The sequence below is a fragment of the Lygodium microphyllum genome, chromosome 28, assembly GCF_053477565.2.
Source record: "Lygodium microphyllum isolate KBCC chromosome 28, Lygodium_microphyllum_v1.1.10, whole genome shotgun sequence".
Lineage (NCBI taxonomy): Eukaryota > Viridiplantae > Streptophyta > Polypodiopsida > Schizaeales > Lygodiaceae > Lygodium > Lygodium microphyllum.
Window position 1 is genome coordinate 69,797,580 of NC_141162.1, and position 24,505 is coordinate 69,822,084.

The window sequence follows — 24,505 nt, forward strand, 5'->3', positions numbered from 1 at the left end:
AGAAAAACAATGTCAAGCAAGTTCCTTTTCAACATTTGATCTTTATTTATCAGTCTTTGGAATACATCATATAATCCGCCCGAAGGCTATTCCAGAAATCCTCAGGGATCGCTATTCCAAGTTTCCGCCCGTTGACTAGTATGCGGGCCTCAAGATCCCATCTCGAGTCACATCGGCCTCTTATGCAGGATCCGGAGGCAAGGAATTTACGGCCAAAGCCCCTACTGGCACCCAAGCGTCCTCCTGCTCCAAGTAGCATCCACAGAGAGACCTCTCGCGGCGGGTTCGGTCCACGTACCTGGCGCGGCTAACAACCCCCTTGGATAGGGTCAGGCAAACAGTCGGAGGTAACTGATCCTGCCTCTCCCTCCATGCTTTCAACCTGAAGCATTAGTTATTTTTCCTGAATTAGTTCTTTGAACAAAGAAGTACAAACAGTGCACCTAAGTGTACAATCAAGAACATTCCAATGGTCGTTTGCACGGCCAACTGCTAAGGTGTGATTCCTTCTCTCTGAATACATCCAACATTCTATCCGGGATCAATCGCGACTTGGTAAGATCCCAAGGGTTTCGTAAGCTAAGCTACTTGTTTACCCTTTATCCTTGGGTTAGGGTTTATACCCTGTTAACCCAAATTGTCAATACATTAGGTTTCCTTATATTAAGATCAATACATCTTGGACAATCCCGTTGTTCTCTCTTGATTGGTCAATTGCCTGCTAGGCAATTCATAATTACCCTAACTTGGCAAATCAGCCCCAAGGAAGGGTGATGTAGCACAATGACTACTCATCCTCTAGAAAAATTAGACTTGTACTTAGAACTCGCCATCCTTGTTCTAAGGAGTGGCAATACTATTTTGTGATTTAGACATAAAACCATGCGACATTACCACTTGTTGCACGAGATACGTGTCAGTACTTAACTTATGGGATTATTTCTCCCATCACACGGTATTCCTTGGTCAGGAATACCTTTGGTCAAGATGTAGCATTTGGGAGTCCTCTTGACCCAATCCAATCCCCTAACCTTAGTAGGCCGATAACGCTTTGGCCCTAGGGTTCCTAAATTCATACGGAAGTCTAGTATTTGGTCAATTTATCCTTAGGGTGAGAACCCTAGATCATTCTTGCATGGGCGTTTAGCTAACCCTAACATTCCGTGAATGTGGGTAGGACCTTTGAGATCGGAAGTATTAAGTCGGCAACCTAAGTGCGATACTAGGCAGAATTTTATCATAACTTAACCCTACCTAGCACTTTGAGGTGATCATCATATGCAATCTAATCGTACCTTTATGATTTTCATGTAAGCTACTCAACTATATGTAGATTACTTAGTTGATCTAACCAACCCGCGAGTAAAGATGATCTTCACTTTAAAGATGCAAATACTTTCTTCTAAATTAGCAAGTACTTTCCCCTAAAAGATGTAAGTAATTGCAAGATGTATGCGATGTATCATTCCATGCAAATATGCGATTTCAAGACCATAGACCTTTTTCTTCTATGCAGCTATAAGATCTACAATGATATTTCTTTACCTTGCCCTAAACGATATTAGTTGACATTCAGAACTACTTCTTGTAAATCCCACGTATATGCATCAAATTCAAGGCTTTAGTCTTTTAATGAAAATGCATCCTTTCCCAATTTCGAACTTTGATAAAAGAGCTTCTATGCATGGATGCATCATTTTTTTCATGACGAGATGCCAATGAATGCATGGTTGATTTAATCCTTCTTCTGTTGCTTTCGCAATCTAAATTGTAAATAACGTTGCATACGAAATGCATAATATCAAATTCATAAACATTTTTCTTTGGGAGATGCACAATTTCGTCTTTTAACTTATGCATCATACGTTTAGAATTGCAGCTACCCTTGACCATGGAAGTGCAAGCAATTTCAAATACACGACATGCAACTAACTAGTAGATCAAATGGGTAAATAAATTTCCCAATGTATTTAAACTTGCCTACGAGAATTTAAACATGCTTAATGCATCCTTTTCATGTGGGACTATTATCGGAACCAGGGCATTAAGAATCGGGGCGTTGTCCACTCGCGTACTCGGGGTGGAAGCTCCCGCGTGTGCTCCTCTCACCTTTTGCTTAGGAGCCATTGGCATAGTGGACTTGGATTCCGCGAACTCTCCTTGCCCTTTTTCCGATTTCCAAGCCTGCCTACCAGGCTAAGATTTCTCCCCCGCGCAGAAACTGGAGGCCTTGCAGTCACAGTTTTGAAAACCTGAAGGCACGGGGTGAACAAGGACTATGGAAGCCTTAATGGAAGCTTCCAATAGAAGCTTCTAAGCTTCTGTCACAGCAAATGACGTGGAGGTGGGGAGATGATTGGGAGATGATGACGATGAGGACGAAGATGATAATGATGACGATGATATTGGTGAAGGTGGCAGGGCACAGCAGTAGGCAGCGGCTTCCACACGGCGATCCCTCTTCCCCCCTCCCTCTAGCTTAGGGGGGGGTCTTATAGGCTTGAAGGGGGGAGGGTAGCCACACACGTGGCAGGGTGCATGCCCTCCTCCCCATATCCTTCCACCACTTAGCTCATACTCCCTCTCCCCGACATGCAACGGCTGAAGAGGAGGGAGTTTATCCATTAAAAAATTTGCAAAAATTATCTCTTTTTTGTCCCTTGAAGGGGTGTTCTCGCGTGGAACTACGGGTTTTTAGCCACGGTTTTCTACACACGATGTGGGCTGGAGTTTGTTAGTGCACACGGAGGGAGCACTTAGCCCAAGGTCTTTCTGTTGCGGGAGGTTACTTTGAATCTCTTTTGCGTGAGATTTAAGGTCTTGAATATTTCGTAGCGGAAATATTACATTAGACTGGTGATTATAACTCTCGTCACTCCACTAGTTGCAATTGTTTCTTTCTTAGGTCATCTTGCATCTCTTGGCTTAGCAAGAAACAATCCACTGTTGCCACATTGTCATGTGAAGCTGAATACAAGGCAGCTTTCACTACCATAGTTGAATACGTATGACTTAGACGCTTATTACCTAGTTTGGATGTATCTGTTACCAAGCCTACTCCTTTGTTTACTGACAATCAGAGTGCCATTGCAATGGTACAGAACCCAGTATTTCCTGCACGCACGAAACACATTGAGGTCCGCTATCACTTCATCAGAGAGAGGCTGCATGCAAATGATATTACCTACCACCAATAATGTGGTAGACATCTTCACCAACACTCTTCCTCATGACAAATTTGAAGCATTTCGTCATGCTTTAAAATTGATCTCCTTTGGGGGACGACCCTTGTATCATGATCACTCTTCACTTGAGGGGGGTTTGTTGGGTTCAACTCACACCTACGCTCACACAAGAGTGTCGGTGATCTTTAGTATGACACTAGGGCACTTTTTACTCTCTATACGAGAGGTTTCTTACCCAGATTTATTTCTTCTATTTTATGTGCCTATGTTACACAATTTGGACACTTATCGTGTTTTATACTCTTCAGGTGTGAACACCCTCTTAGAACCCTAAGGTTTAAAGATTGTAATTTGTATTTGCACCTTACACTTCAAACTATTGCATTGGGTGTCGTGCTATCACACTCTTATACTCTTCTCACTATCAACTGTACTTGCAGCTGAGCTCAAGCTTCGATCCTTGTGCATTCTCTCACCTCTCACACAGCCTACCATTTGTCTAACAATGATTTACAATGATAGCTTCATTTCAGTTTAGTGGGTGTTGTGCCATCACACTCTTACACTCTTCTCACTGTCAACTGTACTTGCAGCTGAGCTCAAGCTTCAATCCTTGTGCGTTCTCTCACCTCTCACACAGCCTACTATGTGTCTAACAATGATTTACAATGATAGCTTCATTTCACTTTAGTGGGCTACTAGTATGGTTGAGATACCAACAAAGCATAATTACCTTCATACACTACTTGAGAAAAATCAGAGGGCCTAGTAACAGAACTAATTTAAATTTTCCGTCTTTCATGTATCCACAAACAATCGTCTCTGATGAGGTAGAAATACAATACCGAGTACTGTAGCTGTCACAATACTTGGGAGATTTTGAAGAAATATCTCGCCCTTCAAGACACCTGTAACTTGATTGTGTCATACTATGACCATGCCCCTTTGAGTACAAGTTTTTTTTTCATGAAACATTCCTCTTTTGAAAAAGAATACACTTATTGTGTAAGCCAAAGCTTATACACTACTGTAATGTACCCCAAATAAGATCCCAATGTGAAGGATCCTCTTTAAGCTTACAGTTCAAAGAATCTAAAAACTATTAAATTGCAGATGACCCTGTAATTGCAGCTATTCTACTTAAGACAAAAAACCAAATATTGGCAAAAGAAAAAAACATCTGCTAAACTGAGATCCCAAAAACCTTGCACAAAGTAAAGCCCAAGTGAAAAAGAATACAGGTAAAGCCAATGCTTATACACTACTTTAATGTGCACAAATAAGATCCTGATGTGAAGGATCCTCTTTATGCTTACAATCAAAAACAATGGGAAAGCTGTTGAATTGCAGCTAGTCTACTCATGAAAAACAAGTAAATATTGCTTTTCAAAAAACGAATTTGCTGATCTGAGATCACAAAATACTTGTTTGTAGTAAAGCCTAAGTCTGCAGTGACCTTGAGCAACAAGGCCCCTCCAATGTGTGCAGCAGGTTGCTGTTGAGCATGATCAAGCTCTTTCTTGTTAAATAAGTGAGCAGTGGCTCTGTCACCAGCACATGTACAGGTTTTTCTAATGTTACACGAGTGACCTGTCATGTTCCTTTTGTTCCTTCTAGTGTGAACAGTCTCTCAAACATGTGCCGGTGGCTTCATCATCAGCACATAGACAGGTTTTTTCTATGTTACACCCATGGTGTTCTTGTTGATTGTTCTAGTATGAACCATCTCTCAGGCATTCTTTATGTTCATGCTAGGAAGAGAACCTCCTAGGCAGGGGTACCTTTGTAGCTTAGAAATACAGTCTGCTTTCACTTCCTATCTTTCAAGAAGATAACACTCAAGCACACCTCTCTCTCTCTTTTTTCCATGAAAAAGTGTGATTTGCCGAGACGCCTCAGCCATGCAGAGATACACCTCCTTAGAGGATAAACATCTCATTGATGGAGAGTTTTCCTTTTTCTACTTTCACTTTTAGATCATTGACATGTTTCCCTTTTATAGGACACTATTTCATTTTTTCAGTCTTATAGGCATGTTTTTCATCTTTTCTCATTCCAGATGAGAAACACACCATCATTGTATGTATTGCTTTGGTCTCATAGGCCACATTGGCCTTTTAGAGACGTTACACTCTCTCTCTCTCTCTCTCTCTCTCTCTCTCTCTCTCTCTCATAATAGGTAATTGTACTAATTATGCAAAAAGTACCATATTACAAGATCACAAACAAGGTTGTCAGGTACGAAAAAGGTACAATACGATAAAATGCAATACTAATTGGTACCAATCTTATGATTTTAAAAGGTACGATACGATATTAGTACGAAAAAAAAACAAAACAAAACAAAAACTTGGTTATTTTGGATTATAGATAATAGAACACATGTTTAGAGCTAAAATAGCAATGCCACTTGAGTTAATAGGATGAATACATGAGGGTGACAAGGTAAAATCTCATGCACAACATGCGCAACGCACTACTAGAAGACAGATGGGAATGTATACATAATACATCATACAACAAAGCAAAGTGTAGGGTGGATGAACAAAGAGGCTCTTCATTCTTGTGAGAGAGAGAGAGTGAGAGAAAGGCTTTGCAGTTTTTTTCTTTTGCAGGCTGCGGGGCATGCAGTGATGCTCTTGGAATTGCATATTCATCTTGGAAGTTGGGAGAGAGAGTGTGTGTGTGTGTGTGTGACTTGAAATTATGATAATAAACATAAGGCTTAGGAATTGGAAGATTTGTGTGGTCCAGTCTTCATAGGCCAAAAATAGCATTTTTGTTGTACGAATTGGTACACAACCATACAAACTAGTCTGTACGTAGTACAAATGCAACTATGGTCACAAGACACAAGACAGCTCTAGCCCATGGTCCAAAATTGATCAAAAGTACTGTTGGGTATCTCACACGCCTTACTTACGCCTACGCTCATATGGGAGTGTGCGGGTGATCACTAGGACACTGGGGCACTTTTTACTCTCGGTAGGAGAGGTTTTTCCCCCAGATTATGTGTACTATTTTGTATGTGCTTGTGGTGCACACTTACGGGCACTTACTGTGTTCGGGTGTGAACAGCCCCTTATAACTCTAAGGTATAAGGGTTATCATTTGTACTTTCAGTTTACACTCTATTCAGTACTATTGCATTGGGTGTCGTGCTCAACTCTGTCTCTCACTCTCACACTGTCTACTGCACTTCAGCTGCACCTCGATCCTCTCCCATCTGACATTTGGTATCAGAGCTGGTCAGCAGCTCTGTTCGGTTCCCGAGGACTTGCGTCAGCACTGACAGCTTGTCAGTACCTGTCTGGTACAGCACGTGCAGCCTGTACCTTCGTCAGCAGCCACGTCACTTGCAGCTCAGTCCTGCCCGTCAACAGTCGTCCACATCTGCAGACGTCTTCAGTCCAGGCGCAGCCTTATCTGCCCAGCGCGCTGGTTGCAGACGCCCCCAGCGCCACCTGTCCCAGCGTGCCACCTGTCTGCAGACGCCGTTTTTGACCACGCATCCCGCCCGTCAGCAGCTCGTGACTTCTCATCCCGCCCGTCTGACGAGCTGCTCCCGTCTGCCCGCCATCTGACGCCCTGTCCCGCCAGACGAGCTGCTCCCGTCTGCCCGCCATCTGACACCCTGTCCCGCCACTGGTGCCCTGACGTGCCCTGACGCGCCATCCTGCACGCCTGTACCTGTGCGTCAGCCCGACTGTACCCAGCAGTCATTACCTCGGGAATCGTGCCCGTCGTCAACACGCAGAGGTAACATTCTGCACTTTTCTGTTACACAGGAGTTCGTGCAACAGGTTCAGGTTCAGCATTGGGAAACGTGCTGAACAGCAGGTTCAGTTTTCAGCATTGGGAAACGTGCTGTGTGTGACACATTGAATGCACATTTTGGGGCTTTTGTAACAGACATTTGTGACAGAAAATTTTGGGGCTTTTGATGTTTTAGTGCTGCTGAGCACTAATTGCACCTTGGGAAGCGTGCATCAGTGACAGTTTTTTTTTTGAAAGAGTACCCTTTGCACATTAATTGCAGACTTGTGTTTGCTGCAATTTCTGGAAATTTGCAGATTTCCAGCCCGTACTGCATTGACATTGCTCTATTGCCTTCTGGGAAATAATGGCAAATCAGGGAGGAGATGTATTCACCTATGTGTCCAAGGAAGACAGATTGGATGGGAACAATTATTCCCTTTGGTCTTTCATGATGAAGAATGTATTAGTGGCAAAAAATTTGTGGGATTATGTCAGTGGAGAGGAAGCACGACCGGGAGTTGTGGCTCCGCTACTCCTCCTCCAGGAGGACGTGCAAGAGGGCAACATCAGCCCCCTCCACCTCAGCCCGCTCAGCCACTTCCCCCAAGAACTGCAGCTCAGAAAACTTGGGATACACGGGATGCACAGGCTATGTCGCTGATTGCATTGGCAGTTCAGCGTTCTATCATTCCTCATATTCGTTCAACAGCTTCTTCACAAGAAGCTTGGTTGATTTTGGAGCAGATGTTTGCAGGAAAGAATGAGACTCGCATCTCTTTCTTGAAGAAAGAGCTAGAGACTCTAAAGATGAATGAAGGTGATTCTATGCAGGATCATCTCAACAAAATTCAGGACTTGCGGGAGCAACTCATGAATGTGGATGAGTACTACTCAGATGCGCAGCTGATTTCTACGACATTGAATTCACTGCCTCCCTCTTACTTGGCTTTTCATACTGCCTTGAACCTCACTATGAGGATTTCGAAAGAGCCCATCACTTTCATTCAACTTGTCAGTTTGCTTCTAGAGGAGGAGCAAACTAGACGGAACAGTGGTGTGGATGGTATAGCCTCTGAGCAGGCTTTTATGTCAAGGCAAAAGGGTAAAAACAGCCAAGGGAGAAATGCTTCGCAGAGTTCTGGTAGTAGTAACACTTCACAGACAAGTCAGAAACAGGGGGGCACGCAAGCCAAGAAAGGAAAATGCCATTACTGCAAGAAGCCTGGCCACTACATCACTGAGTGCAGGAAGCGCATCGCCAAAGAGAAGAAGAAGGAGTCAGGGATGTCTGTTTCTACAGCTCCTTCCACTGCTAGTGAGTCCGCGTCCTTTGTTGCAGACAGGGACTATTGTTTTTACACTTGCAGTTATGATGTCTCTTGGGCTGATAGAGCATTTAGCTCTACAGAAGATGCTGACACTTGGTTCTTTGACAGTGGTGCTTCACGGCATATCACATCTCGTACAGATTTGTTTGCTTCTCTTGGTGCACCTCCCGTTGGGAAGTCTGTTCAGTGTGCTAATAATGCATCATACCCTGTTCGTGGTATTGGGGAGATTCAGCTTACAGCCATTGATGGCTCTATTCTCCGCCTACAAGATGCTTTGTATGTGCCTGGCATTAAGAAGAATCTGCTTTCCATTTCTTCTATGGCACGTTGTGGTTTGCAGGTCACCTTTGATGATGACCGTTGCATGGTCCGTGACAAGAAACACATGACATTGGTCTTGACAGGTTCTCTGTGTCATGGGTTATATGAGTTGGATGCTCTTTCGGTAGATCAGTCTGCATATTTAACATCCACTCTTACTCCTGCTATGTTAGAGGCAGAGTTATGGCATGCTCGTTTGGGGCATGTAAACTATGGCAGCTTGATGCTATTATAGCGTACTCAGATGTTGGATGGATTACCTCTCTTGGAGAGACCTCCTGAGCATTTATGCGAGGGTTGCATTTTGGGGAAAATGCATCGTTTCTCTTTTCCCCGTGATGTTGCTTTTAGAGCAACAGCCAGATTGCAGCTTGTGCATTCGGATGTTTGTGGGCCCATGCAGACACAGTCATTGGGTGGTTGTTACTATTTTGTAACATTTATTGATGACTTTACACGTTTTTGCTGGGTCTACTGCTTGAAAAAGAAGTCAGAAGTGTATGATGCATTTTTGGCTTTCAGTGCACTTGTGGAAACTCAATCTGGTTGCAAGATTAAGACTCTCCGTTCGGACCGAGGGGGGGAATACATGTCCTCTATGCTGAATTCTTATTTGCAGCAGAAGGGCATTATCCATCAGTACACTACTGCATATACTCCACAGCAGAATGGGGTAGCAGAGAGGAAAAATCGGTCACTCATGGAGATGGCCAGATGTATGCTGAAGGCAAAGAGTTTGCCTCATAGTTTTTGGATGGAAGCCGTCATGTGCGCTTGCCACATTTTGAACAGATGCCCTACCAAGGCCTTGAAAACCGTCACACCTTTTGAGGCTTGGCACTGCCGCAAACCTTCTGTTGGCCACTTCCGTACTTTTGGGTGTCTTGCATATGCCCATATTCCACAGGTACTTCGAAAGAAGTTGGACAACAAGGCTGTAAAATGCATCTTTATGGGATATAGCAGCGAAAGCAAAGGCTACAGACTCTATGATCCCGTGACCAAGAAGGTTTTTGTCAGCAGGGATGTTGTATTTGATGAAAAATCAGAATTATCCTTGGCTGGTTTTGATACATATCAGGCTGCCCGTGATGTCTTTGAAGGGCTGCTGCCTATCACATTTGGTGATTCAGCTGGTACTTCAGCAAATGAACCTAATGTTCAGCCAGCTGCTCCTATGGAACATGCAGTAAATCAGCACATTGCTGAAACTGAAATTCAGCAGGAACTTGTACACAGTCAGGAAGCAAGACAGGTGCCTAGATGGTACACGCAGACTATGAGAGATAGTCATTTGGAAACACCCTTGGCTGGTCGTACTCGAAGGCAAACTCGACTGCATGATTCAGCACATTCCATGGAGTTTGTTATGGCAGCATGTACTCATGATAATGAGGAGCCTGAATGTTTTGAGGATGCATGACATAGTGTGCATTGGATGGCAGCCATGCAAGCTGAATTGGATTCTATTCATAAGAATCATACTTGGGATTTGGTGTCTTTGCCAGTTGGCAAGCGTGCCATTGGTACGAAATGGGTCTACAAATTGAAAAGGAATGCAGATGGATCCATAGATAAGTACAAGGCACGGCTGGTAGCTAAAGGCTACGCACAGAAAAAGGGCATTGACTATGAGGAGACCTTTGCTCCTACCTCCCGTATGACGACCATTCGGTCTATGATTGCCTTGGCTGCACATTTTGGTTGGAAAGTGCATCAGCTGGATATAAAGACTGCATTCTTACATGGGGAACTTCAGGAAGAAGTGTATGTACAGCAGCCCATTGGTTTTGCAGTTGAAGGCTCAGAAAATTTAGTATGCAAGCTGAAAAAAGCTCTATATGGTTTGAAACAAGCTCCACGAGCTTGGGACGCAAAGATAGATGCCTTCTTGCTTAGTCAGGGGTTTGTAAACAGCCCATCTGAGTCTACCCTTTATGTACATAAAGAGGGCAGATCCATGCTGATTTTGTGTCTATATGTAGACGACCTTTTGCTCACTGGAACACGTGCTGATCAGATTTCAGCATTCAAAAATAATTTACAGCAAACTTTTGACATGTCTGACTTGGGTATTTTGCACTATTACTTGGGCATCCAGTTTGTACATGATGCTAGAGGCATTGGATTATGTCAGTCAAGGTACATTGGGCAACTTCTTGAGAAGTTTGGCTTACAGGATTGCAAGCCAGTTTGTACACCCATGGAACCTGGGCTCAAACTGTCATTACATGATGACAGTGATTTGTTTGATATCCATACTTATGCTCCAGCAGTGGGATGTCTCATCTATCTATGCCACACTCGGCCAGACATACAGTTTGCCGTTTCAGTTTTGAGCAGGTACATGCATCAGCCTCGTATGTCGCATTGGCAAGCTGTGAAGCGTGTGTTTCGTTACTTGCAGGGTACTAGAGCTCTTGGATTGCTTTATGCCAAGGGGGGACCACTGCAGTTACATGCTTACAGTGACTCTGATTGGGCTGGTGATTTTAATACTCGTCACTCCACTAGTGGCAATTGTTTCTTTCTTGGCTCGTCATGCATTTCTTGGCTTAGCAAGAAACAATCCACTGTTGCCACGTCGTCATGTGAAGCTGAGTACAAGGCAGCCTTCACTACTGCAGTTGAGTGCGTATGGCTTAGACGCTTACTTGCTGATTTGGATGTATCTGTTACGGAGCCTACTCCTTTATATACTGACAGTCAGAGTGCCATTGCAGTGGCACGGAACCCTGTGTTTCATGCTCGCACGAAACACATAGAGATTCACTACCACTTTGTCAGAGAGAGGCTACATGCAGGTGATATCAGCCTTGTCTACTGTCCTACCACCAGCAATGTGGCAGACATCTTCACCAAAGCTCTTCCACGAGACAAATTTGAAGCATTTCGCGATGCTTTGAATTTGACGCCCTTTGGTGGCGGATGATCCTTGTACACTTGATCACTCTTCACTCCAGGGGGGTTTGTTGGGTATCTCACACGCCTTACTTACGCCTACGCTCATATGGGAGTGTGCGGGTGATCACTAGGACACTGGGGCACTTTTTACTCTCGGTAGGAGAGGTTTTTCCCCCAGATTATGTGTACTATTTTGTATGTGCTTGTGGTGCACACTTACGGGCACTTACTGTGTTCGGGTGTGAACAGCCCCTTATAACTCTAAGGTATAAGGGTTATCATTTGTACTTTCAGTTTACACTCTATTCAGTACTATTGCATTGGGTGTCGTGCTCAACTCTGTCTCTCACTCTCACACTGTCTACTGCACTTCAACTGCACCTCGATCCTCTCCCATCTGACAAGTACAAAGAAACTAGGTGGCCTGCATGGGGATTGAAGAAACCGTGGCATGCCAAGAAACCAAATCCTCTCTAGGGAGGACATCTACCATCTCAATCATATTGAGCTGCCAATCGAGGACCCTCTCAAGCAAGGTATGTAACTCTGCACTCATGTTGAAGACCAACCACTCAAGACCCAATGGCTAATAGCAATGACCAAACCTTCCTTTATCCTAGCCACTAAACAAGAGAGGAACCAATGGCCAAACGTTTCCACAGATGTCTGACAAAAGAAACAGCAACCATTGGAAATCCGACACTTTGAGAGTGCAAAGGCAAGAGGAAGGGCACCAATCAGCATTCGCCAAATGAAGACCTTGTACTTGAAAGGCATTTTGTTAAGCCAACATGTCATCACCACGAATTTCCACCACGCTTGACCTTTCCAAAGGCACACAATGGTGTTGCCCTTCTAGGAAAGCCAATCCTTGTCACACATAAGCAAGCGCTATACCTAATTGACCGAAGCATCTAAATGCAGTCAACCATTAATCATCCAATCTCACCAAGGAGTGTCTCGGTCCAAACAGGGGAAGGGCTGCATGGCCCGCATCGAAGTTGAGATGTAGTCCCACAAATGGCGATAACCTCTAGGCATATGGAAGTAGTGTCGAACTGATCTAAATGACACGACTACCCCACCAGCAGGAGAAGAGCATCAGCAACAGTGACCAGTCCAAAGTTGAGATGTAGTCCCACAAATGGCAATAGCCTCTAGGCATATGGAAGTAGTGTTGAACTGATCTGAATGACAACCCCGCTGGTAGGTAGCAGAGCATCAGCAATAGTGACCAGTCCGAAGCGCACCATTCTATTCAACACCGTCTTCTACTCCTATTTGCCTTGCCAAGTAAGAAGCTTCAAACAGCTAGCACTTCAGCTCTCAAAAAGTTTGCCAACTCCCAATCTAGGGGGTGCCAAGAAGATCTAGCGAGGACCAATTTCCAAGGGTGAAACAAATGATTCAAAAGCATGGAAGACTTAAGATAAAGAGGTGGTTCAACATTAACCACATGCCACCATGAAGCAAAAATATCGGTGTTCCCATGCCTAATGCCTTGAGTCCGAAGGAAGAACCTAACAATCAAAGACCAAGGTTGTCGACCCTTGCACAAGGCTTCAAACAATGACTAACAAAGAGTGATCATATGTGTCTTCCAAATCCAAAACAGCCCCACCTACCATTATTTTGGGAGTGCAAACATGGTGCCAAGAGATCCACGATATGCCCATCTAGGTAGAATCTTTCTTCCAAAGCAAGAACCAAATGAGTTTAGTAATTTCCTACAAATAAGACTTCGTCCAAGGAAGCAAGGGTCGGTAATATAAAAACCATTGGCACCATGATGGTATGAGCTATTTTCAATCTCACATCAAAAGGCCAAGCTTGCGATTTCCAACATACAAACTTGTCCATAATGCATGTTGATATCTGGTCCATAAGCATCTTAGAGCAGACATGCATCCCCAAAGGATAGCCCAAACACTTGAAAACATTGCCTTTAAGAACAACCTCCTTGCCATCCCAGGACCTCAACATCACTTTCATTGCAATTGATAAGGCCTGATTTAGAGGCATTAATGCGAAGCCCTAAAGCAAGGGCAAACAAGTCCCAGGTATCCATTGCTCTTCATATATTCTCAGGTTCAGCTTTGAAAAACATGAAAGTTTCATCAGCCAAAACTTGGCCAACCAATTGCTCCTCTAAAACTACCAGGCTCAACAAAATCATCAAAATGGGATGAATGGCCAAGGCAAAGAACAAAAGCCTCAACCGACAACCCTACCAAACAAAATTGGCGAAGAGAAAAGAGTTTCATGACACCAGCATTGAGCAAAACTCTCGAAGAAGAATTTACACTGATGGTGTTAATAAGTCCACACATCCTAGGACCAAATCCCATGCATTGCATTAGCTAGCCCAAGAAGGACCATTTCAAGTGACCAAACCATTACCATTTTTTGCTACATATAGTGAGCATAGTCTATCCCCATTTGGGCATTCAAGATGTTGTGTAGAATATTCTTTTCTTTAATGAATCCATACTATGCCAAGTGAATTAGGTCCGCGAAGTATTCATGCAATCTCTTAGCCAGAACTTTGGTAAAAATCTTGTACACCAAGCCCATCAAGGAAATCCGTCGCCAATGCTTTAAGGCTGAAGGGGATGGCACTTTGGGGATCAATTTAATGAGACCCTCCCTCCAAAAGCATGGCATGTTTCCGGTCAAGGGCATAGGCGATTGCGTTGCATAGGTCTCAAAGAACTCACTAGTGATACCATCCCACCCAAGGCTCTTATCACTAGGCCAGCAACATCCAGCAATACTTGATCTTTAACCAAATCACAAAACAATCAGCAAACCGCCATGATTGCATGAGAAGTAGAGGATTGCGATCCAAACAAGCCTTGAAAATAGTTCCTACACATATGTACAATTGCTCGAGGATCTATAACCATTTCACCTTCATAATTATGCATGTGGACCACATTTTCTATAGTCAAGGAAGCATGCACACCTTGATAAAATTTATATGTCTAGCAATTATTATATTGCAAACCCTTAGATAATGCAACAAGTTTAGCCTCCTGATATGATCTCAATTGGAAGGTATCAATGACATGCGTCAATCTTGTAGAGATAGCAACCAAAATGGAATCCTATGGAAAATCCATCAAAAGAGAATGCGTCACAGCTAGAAGTTGCCTAGTAGCTTGCAACCTTTGCCTACAGAGGGGAGTGTGATGTACTCTGTATTGCCTAGCAACCATTTGCACATTGTATATCAACATGTCAAGACAAAGGGCCCCTTGAGAGAGAAGATCCAATGAGAACTAGTATAATACTTGTTGCATATAGCAATCAAATATCTCATGCCAGAGGAAAGAGGAATAAGGGCAAAGCCAGCTTGCTTAAAAAGCATCGAAAGGAATGGATAGGGTGCTTATGCATCTCAAGCACCAAGGAACAGTGATCAAAGAGAACATAACCCTACAAAACCTGGATTCCCAAAACCTCCGACATGAAAGAGTCATCATGCATAACATCGAGCCAATCTAGATGGCTGCAAGTTTCCAAAAATGCTATGCTGAATGGAAGGTATATCCATGGTCGAGGGTAGATAACCACGACCATAGATCTTGTTTCAATACTACCGATGCAAAAGCATTCCAATCCTAGCAATCAAGCCATCCATTAGTCCATGCCGAGAAGTCAAATGAGATGAATCAACACACATGTTAAAATCACCCATGATAAATCTAGGTCTTCCAAGCGAGAAACACTTTCACAAACTGGCGCCATAACTCACAACAACCAAAAACATCATTGGGAGCATATCGGCCCACCAGCCATAGCACTTCCCACCATGATTAATGTCAACAACTATGAATCTTCCCAACACATCTCTCTTGTTTGTGACTGGCTGAATTTGCTCCTGGACAATCGACAACAAACCTAAATGGTTTCCTGCAAGAACACTAGCATAGACAAGCTTAAAGCCATGACAGTGCAAGACTCTCCTCACTTCTTTATTACTCTTATCCTCCATTGCACACAAAACATCCCAAGCGTTATAGTGCAGGGTCTGCCACATAGCATGTTGTTTGCTACACCAACAAATACCCCGAACATTCCATATAGCCAACTTCATGACGAACTGAAAGGAAATCAAGTTTGAGGTCCCAGCTGCCTCTCTGCAGCTTAATTTGCTAGGACAACAAGAGCATCCTCATTCAAAAAGTCTGCCAATACTGCAAAAGCATTTGTTCTATCACTACATACTTTAGAAGTTGTTGATCCACATCAACCATACTGCAATGCAGGTATCTGCAATCCCATGGAGTAATTACCTTAACGCATTTATCAAAGGTCAGATACTTAGAAGGATTATGTGGTGACTCCTATTAAGCCTTTAAATTATAATTTGTATTAGTGCTCAAAGGGTTAATACTAGTGCCCTAGGATAAAGGCTTATCCTTGCAGCACACAGGTGAGAATTCCATTTTGAGCATCATCCAAGGATCTAGTGTGCTTAACATCATCTAACTTTTTGCCCACAGGCATCATCAAGGGGGGATGAAAGCAGCTGTTTTCCTTTGTCCAAATTTTCTCCCACAGACTGGGCATCTATATGCATATGTGAGACCAAAACCTCCTATTGTACCGCAAGCACATCGTTTGCATGACTTGTCACTTCTTTCCTTTTAGTGCATTCTGCCATAAAATGGCCTGATTGGCCACAATGGAAACAATGCCCCACGAAAGCTCCCCATTTAAGATGCAAGTGCAAGGAATGCATACCAAGAAAATTAATATGTAGCCAAGTGGGACACTTGCAAGAGGTATCCCAAAGCATGCACATTCTATTCCTCTTGATGGCGCAAGTACTAGGAGGGACCAACACTTTGCCAATTCTAGACATGGCATCAAGCAAAATAGGCCAATACACAGCTAGGCAACCCTCCACTTCCACCCAAATTGGGCATTCTTGCTTTAGCAATTCTGTAAAGTCCGCCATGGGCCTCCAAGGAACTACATGCACCAATCTGCGATCATAAAACAATGGCAGCTTTCCCAAAAGCACATCCTGATGATGAGGGGATCTAAGCATGACCTCATAAAACCACCTTGGGCCCACAAAAATGTCTTCAACGCAATCCTCTTGCACAACACTCATCAGCCATGATCGTACAAAGGACATCATGGGAATTCTCACAGCAGAAAACTATATAACCTGTTTCTCATGAAAGGAGGAAAATGAACTCAACACATTCTGTGTAGTAGTAACAAGAACATCATTCTCATCAATCACAGCAGTTATTCTGATTATGTTGCACATATTCCCCGAACAATGTGTTGGCAAAATCCAAAAGATATTCCCAATCCAAATCCTAGGAGTCATTGATTGCCCGGCTGCTTGAACACAAGACAAGGTCTGAAAAATCAATGGGGCAAAAGGCAATGTTTGCGACTCAAGAAGCAATGAACGCACCAAGGCTAATAGTTTCTCTCCCACCTGTCGACACTATCTACAAAAGGATATATCATGGATGCCATTTTGTTGGGCAACCCTTTGTACACTACCAATAAATTGCTCAAAGGAGTAGGTCCTCGTGACAGAAAATCAAGCACGAATGGGTCAAGCAATTGCTCCATATAACCATTGAAAACAAGGTGCTTCAAATAAGATGAATTGAAGCACAATAAAAGCTTGACCAGAAACTATGCAAAAGGAACCACCAACTATGCAAGCATCTCATACTGCACAAGAAAATGGTTTGACAAGACGTAGCATTGCAAGACTTGCATGTCCAATGAAACCAGCCTTCCTTCTCGGATAGGGTGGTTTAACCTGATTAAGCACTTAATTACAGCAATTAGCAAATGAACATAAACTGAAATGCTCACTTTACCTTCATAAACTTGGATAGTGGACACCCTGTTGGCCCCAAAACTGGCGCCCCTTTTGGTATTTCTTTAATTTCAATTGCTGATGGATAAATTACAAGCCGAGATTTCACGATCTCCTTGGCTGATTCAAAAGTCCCTTGCTGTTCCAATAATCAGCAAAGCATTCGGGCAAATTGCCCATTGATTTTCACGCAGGACTTGCTCTAATGGAACCGCAACTGGTCAAATGCTGCCCTAAATTCACAATAGATGGGCTGGCATCTGAAATCCTCACAATTCCACGAATTTCCGGTGCTGATTTCAGTGTACAATACCTTTGACTGATGACATAGGTCCCAAGGTGGCTGGTAAACCTAATTACTACTGTAATTTAGGGTTTACAGTAGTAAACTCTCTGCTGTCCACCAAATTTGGCTGCACTCTACTACCAATGGCTGAGAATTACTGAGAATGCTTGAGCATAGACTGGAAGAGATGAGAGAATGTTGTAGAGAGAGAGAAAATCAGCTGAAATGTATCTTTTGATTCGTACCTCTGATGACAAATCTGATGGCACCAACAGCTTCAAAAGGGGGGTAAAACACCAGCTCAACTGGCGAGCCCTCCTCTCCTACCGCCGCCTCTCTTGAGGCAGAAGAGAAAACCTACTGCCCCCTGTCCTGTCGCGGTGCGCAATCAATCGTCGTCACCTCTCAAAGCCAAATCTAATCACCTCCTCCCCCTCCACGAAGCTCAGAATGGCTGCAATTCAGCTTCCACCACCCTCCAACAGCCTTCTCCCTAGTTGCATGGGAAAGTTTTGCCAAGTGGCAACCTTCCTAATGCATTTTCAGCCATTAAATTAATTTTTCAGAATTAATTAATTATGAATATTAATTTCAACCCTTTTGACCCTGCCCAAAATTAAACATGCCCATCTGTAACGAAATTGGCTAGGCCATTTGCAACTTGGAGTGGTTCCCAACCTCTGTTGACCCTTAGACTAGCATTGATTAATTAATTAATGCTAGTCCCTAGTGTCACCACTGACACTTAATGGCCAAACAATTGTCCTAGGGTCCAACCTGGCACCAACTGACCACCAAAACCCAGTTGGCATAACTCAACACAACTTTTGCCTTTAATACCCACTGCATCCTCGAGGTCCTTGGCCCATTCCCATGAAATAACTGCCATGTGCATCACATGTGCTAAACAACCTTGCACATTTGATTAATAACTTAATCAAATGTTACTAGCAAGATTAAAGCATCTCAAAATTTCACGTCCCCGTGACATCCAAGATCTCCCATCATGCATGACATAGATACGATCTAACCTAGACCATGTAGTGATATGCTGCGTCAAGTGAAAAGTGAATCCTGGATTCGATGGGTAGAGCCAAGACCAAAGATCTTATAACATTCAAAGCAAGCTCATACCAGACACAACTCAAGAGTATCCACCATCGAATGCCTAGAGATAGATTGTGATACATCAGTATATATATTGAAATCTCCCATCAACAAACCTAGTCTACCAAGTGCCAAATAGGCTACTAGTCTCCCCCGCAAACCACATCTAGACAAGGGATCATTCGGAGCATATAGGCCCACCAGCCATAGGACCTCCCCTTCGAACATAATCTCAACTAATAGAAAACGACCATACACATCATTATTGATCAAGACTGGCTAAAACCTTTCATGAACGGCCATGAGCACACGAAGGTAATGTTTTGCAAAGCCCTAAGCAAAAAATAAGCAAAACTCGTGGCAATCCACAATCTTGCCTGCATCATCATGACTCTTATGCTCAATAGCACATAAAACGTCCCACTAATTATCATGCAAAATTCACAATATGTCATGTTGCTTATTGGGCAAGCAAATGTCATGCAAGTTCCAAGTGGCAATTTTCAGATTTATTCAAAGAAAGAAGATCAAACTCGAGGCTGGTTTTGCCTAGATTTAGCTTTTACCTTACCCTATGTGTGTCAAAGGTAAGCCTTGCTGGCAAATCTTTAAAACGGTCTGTAGAACCTTTCATTGCAAAAGGTGTCCGAGCAGCAAAAGAGACCGTGTCATTATTTGGACGTGCCATGGGGGCCTTATCTTTTCATCGTACATAGGTAAGTAGAGAGTCCTAGGCAAGGCCAGGCATAGCATCTAAGCTGCAATATTATTCTTGCTTCTTTTAGGGCATAGATCCACCCAACCTTGATCCAGTGATCTAAAGACTACATAGGCTTTTTCCTCTTGTCTACATTGATGACAACAAGGGCCTCATCATCCAGAAGACTGTCAACCATAGGATCCTCATTAATAGCTAGAGCAAACCCAGCCTTTGGAGCTACATGTTTTTCTGGGCATTTAGCCATAAATTGCTCCGACTATCCACAACAGAAACAATGGCCAATAAAAGTGCCCCATTTTAAACGAAACTACAACAATGGCATGCTAAGGCAATTCACCCACAACCACTTAGGCATCTTACAAGAGATATCCCATAACATACACATGCGGTTACAATCTGTGGGCCTTAAATTGGGTGGTACCAAGATCATACCAATAGTTGCCATAGCTTCCCTTAGAAAAGACCAATACACAACAAGGCAAGCTTCAACTTCTACCTACACCGGCACTCTCATTGAAGCAAGCGCTAGAAATCAGCCAACAGTCGCCAATGCATGGCATGAACAAAGGTACTTTGGCTAAGAGATTATCACGGAGTGTGGCTGACTTTAACATTACTTCACAAAAGACCTATGGTCCCACAAAAATCTCTTCCACATAGTCACTCAACAGAAAGGAATTCAACCAGTGGTGAATCTAAGAAAGCATCAGGATTTGTCCTGAAAAGAAAAGGATAACCCCTCTTTCATAAAATACCCAAAGTGAATGCAACACTTTCTGTATCCACAACAACTTCCAAAGCATCGTCTTGATCCTGGACATGGAAGGTCTCATTGTTGTGTTGGACATAATCTCCCAATAACATATTACCAAACTCCAGCGAGTGTTCCCAATCTAAATCTTGTGATTGCTCAATGGCTGATGTAACATGTGCCTAGGAGTGCAGTTGATGATCATTTGGCAAAGCTTCCTTAGGGTTTTCCATCAAAGCAAAACAGGAAATTTTGCTACATTCGACTAGTGGTTATGCAATGGGACCGGGTTGAACTTTGCAATAGGGAACCGCCATCTGGGTACATGGAACCATTTCTTTCCCCTCCTCAACATTCGAATCCTCTCTCTCTCTCTCTTTCTTTACGTGAAGATAATTGAATTCAATAGAAATATTTACATCAAACCATCAAGTCAGCTAAGAAAAATAGAGCAAACACAAATCAAACCCAAAGGCCTCTAAGACCATAACACACAAATATCACACACAAAGAACAACTGAATTGGAGCAAACAATATCTAGTCAAGGAGCAAAAATGTCAAGAAGAACCAGGTCAGTTCTAACCATAGAGGAGATCTACTATAACAATAAACCGCGAACACGGGCCATATGACAATGGATGCCCGACACAGAATCAAAAATGAAGGTGTTCCGATTATGCCAAATATGCCATAGAGTTGTCCAATGAAGGAAACAGAAAAGGCAAGAATGATCTAATTGCAAGGAGGACAAAGAAGGCGTCCTTCCCATAATCCATGAACAAGCTGATATCTGCTACTAAGTCACTGAGGACAACACATGGGAAACAAAACTCCAAATCTATCAAGCAACACGGCTAGAGACGAAGAGATGAAGCAATGTCTCATCACAATACACAGCGACCGGGGAGATCTTATGAGCTCACAACACATCCCTATTTGGAAGACCCCCAATAAGCAACCTCCATATGAAAACTTTACCCTGATAAGAAATCTTAAACTTCCAAATTCGGAAAAATCATTCCTGTCACTTCTCTTTCTTGTCGTGAATATGCCATATTTTATTGGCCTTTCCAGTGACCCATCTCTTGACCTCGACCATTTGATAATAGATCCGATTAGCTAACATGTTCTTGAAATCATCTAGTACAAACATCCAATCCTGCCAAGGAGACAAGGGTTGTACAGCAAGCAATGGAGAGTACCTGAGAAGCTGCTCCTACAAGGATGACCAAATGTCACGATAGCCATGCCGCACCTAAAAGTATTGACGAATGCAATGGAAAGAATCAAGACGCAACTGCCCACGAATGACACCATCATGGACTGTTTGCAACCCCAAGCAAGCCATCCGATTAAGCATATCTCGCTACAAGTCTTTATCAAGCCAATCCAGCAACCTAGAGGTAGCCAACACTTCGCCTTGTAGCGAATTCTCCTCCTTACAAAGATCAGGAGGGTGCCAAATTGTGAAATGCAAAATCTCCTGCTAGGGTGCAATCAAATGAGAAAGGAGAAATCTCCTGCTAGGGTGCAATCAAAAGAGTGCAAGCCATCCGATTAAGCATATCTCGCTACAAGTCTTTATCAAGCCAATCCAGCAACCTAGAGGTAGCCAACACTTCGCCTTGTAGCGAATTCTCCTCCTTACAAAGATCAGGAGGGTGCCAAATTGTGAAACGCAAAATCTCCTGCTAGGGTGCAATCAAATGAGAAAGGAGAAAAGAGTGCGAGAGCTTAATAGGCCTTGTGGAATTCAGCACATGCCACCAAGAAACTTGAATAACTATGCGAGTATGTAAGATACTAGTCTTTTCAATGAAAATTTTTGCAATATCTATCCAAGGATAACTCTGCACACATAAAGCCGGTAAAAGTGCCAATCTCAAAGAAACCATATGGAAATTAACATTCAATAAAGCTGCTCCCCCCCATCCTTTGATAGGAGTAATCACATGCTGCCAAGAAATCCACACCTAGCCCAAACAAATCCCTTTCTATTTCCACAACATGAAGCAGATAGGCTGAACTTGTTTCGAAAGAGACTTCTTAGTCCAAGGAAGTAAGGGCAGAGAAAACGAGACCATACTAATCCCGATGCATTGACAACTTTAAGTCTCACATTAAGAGGCCAGCCTTGAGATTTCCAGTACATAAACCAATCATGTATACGGAATTGTTAGGTTTATTGGGTTTGACTCACGCCTACGCTCACAAAGAAGTGTCGGTGATCCTCAGTAGGACACTAGGGCACTTTACTCTCCTTACGAGAAGTTTTTTCCCTAGATTCATTCTCCTTTCTTGTATGTGCCTATGTTACATAGTTTGGGCACTTATCACTTTTTACACCTTTCAGGTGTAAACACACGTTAACAACCCCAAGGTTTAAGGGTTGTACTTTGTACTTGCACATTACAGTCTTTGATTATTGCATTGGCAGTCATGTCTTCACTCTCACACTCTCTTCACTATCAACTGTACTCTCAGCTGAGCTTCAATCTCTGTGCATCCTCTCACCTCTCACATTTGGTATCAAAGCGGACCTTCAACTCAGATGAGCTAGTGGCCACCGCCAACAGCTGAGCTGCCACCCGTAGTGACAAGAGCTCTAGTCCCACTAGCAACCTGTCTGTCTACAACAGGTCTACCATGAGCCCTGCCAAGTCTGCTACCAACAGCGCCAGGACAGCCTCCAGCAGCGCCCCTACTCCCAGGCAGCGCCTCTGCCTGTGCCGCCAACACCAGGCGGTCTAGACCAGCACCACTACCCCAGGCACTACCAGCCTCTAGCCCCATGCACTTCTTTCCTGCCCACCTACGCTCCAATCCTGTGCACCACCACCTCCAGCCTAGTCCTAACACCACCCGCCAATCCCTCAGCCCGCCTATGTGGCACAACTTGCCTGCACCGCCTACCCAGCCTTCAGCCACCTGCAGCCTGTTCTTGCTCCACAGAGTTTGCCATGCCCGCCACATGGTCCTTGTTCAACTCTAAGCACAAATCAAAGGTAAAATAAAATTTATTAATTTCCTTATTCACATTTGATCTTTTGGAAGGGGCTTTTGCCCGAGTAGCATATCTCTATTCCTACATGTGTCTAGGACATTTACTGCAAAGATTTTGTGAATTTCAAGTCAGGAATTTGGGGATTTTGAAGTCAGCTCAGACATTGGAAAATATACATCAATGTCAATCTGTAATAGACTGAATTTGTGCATTTTGGGACAACAAGTCAGGAATTTGGGGATTTTGAAGTCAGCTCAGACATTGGCAAATATACATCAATGTCAATCTGTAATAGACTGAATTTGTGCATTTTTGGACAACAAATTCTGGGGCTCTTACATTTTTTGTGCTGCTGAGCACTATTTGTGCCTTAGACAGCATGTATATAAAACAGTTTTTGACAGAGTGTGATCAGATTTGCTAGTTACAGCAGGGTGCTTACTATAATTTCTGGAAATTCTCAGCTTTCGGGGTTGGTCCAGCTTGAAGTATTGCTCTTGTGCTCTTTGATCAATGAGATTTACCATGGCCAATCAGGGACAAGGTGATGTATTCACATATGTGTCCAAGGAGGATAGGTTGGATGGAACAACTATTTTCTATGGTCTTTTATGATAAAATGTGCTGATTGCAAAGAACCTTTGGGATTATGTCAGTGGTGAAGAACTTCATCCTAGAGCTGTGGCTCCTGCTACACCTCCTCCAGGAGGACATGGTCAAAGGCCCGCTCAACCCACTCAGCCTACTCAACCTGCTCCACCTCAGTCACTTCCCCAGAGATCAGCAGCACAAAAGGCTTAGGACACACAAGATGCTCAAGCATTGTCATTGATTGCATTGGCAATTCGGCGGTCTATCATCCCACACACGTACAGTTGCAGCTTCTTCATGAGAAGCATGGTTGAGACTTCAGCAGATGTTTGATGGAAAAAATGAGACACACATCTCTTTCTTGAAGAAAGAGCTTAAGACTGCGAAGAAGGATGAAGGTGGTTCTATGCAAGATCATCTCAATAAAATTTAGGACTTGCACTTGCGTGAGCAGCTCATGAATGTAGACAAGTATTATTCAAGTGCGCAGTTGATCTCTACTACATTCAATTCATTGCCACCCACATATTTGGCCTTTTGATATAGCCTTAAATCTCACCATGAGGATATGATAGATGTATGGTCAAAGATAAAGAACACATCACTTCGGTTTTGACTGGCACATCATGTCATAGACTACATGAGTTAGATGCTTATTCAATTGATTAGTCGGTCTATCTAGCA

General features: G+C 43.3%; 1 protein-coding gene across 5 annotated transcripts in view; it reads right to left on the reverse strand.

The window, feature by feature from the left end:
- LOC148011578 (NOL1/NOP2/sun family protein) overlaps nucleotides 1–24,505 on the reverse strand; it is a 251,201-nt gene that overhangs the window by 96,785 nt on the left and 129,911 nt on the right. For 4 of the 5 annotated variants that reach the window (XM_087670920.1, XM_087670921.1, XM_087670923.1 and 1 more), the window contains one exon: nucleotides 4,031–4,093. The exons of the other annotated variant lie outside the window; for it this stretch is intronic. In XM_087670920.1, coding sequence (XP_087527046.1) covers nucleotides 4,031–4,093 — 63 coding nt within the window. The remainder of the gene's footprint in view (nucleotides 1–4,030; nucleotides 4,094–24,505) is intronic. 5 annotated transcript variants of the gene reach the window in all.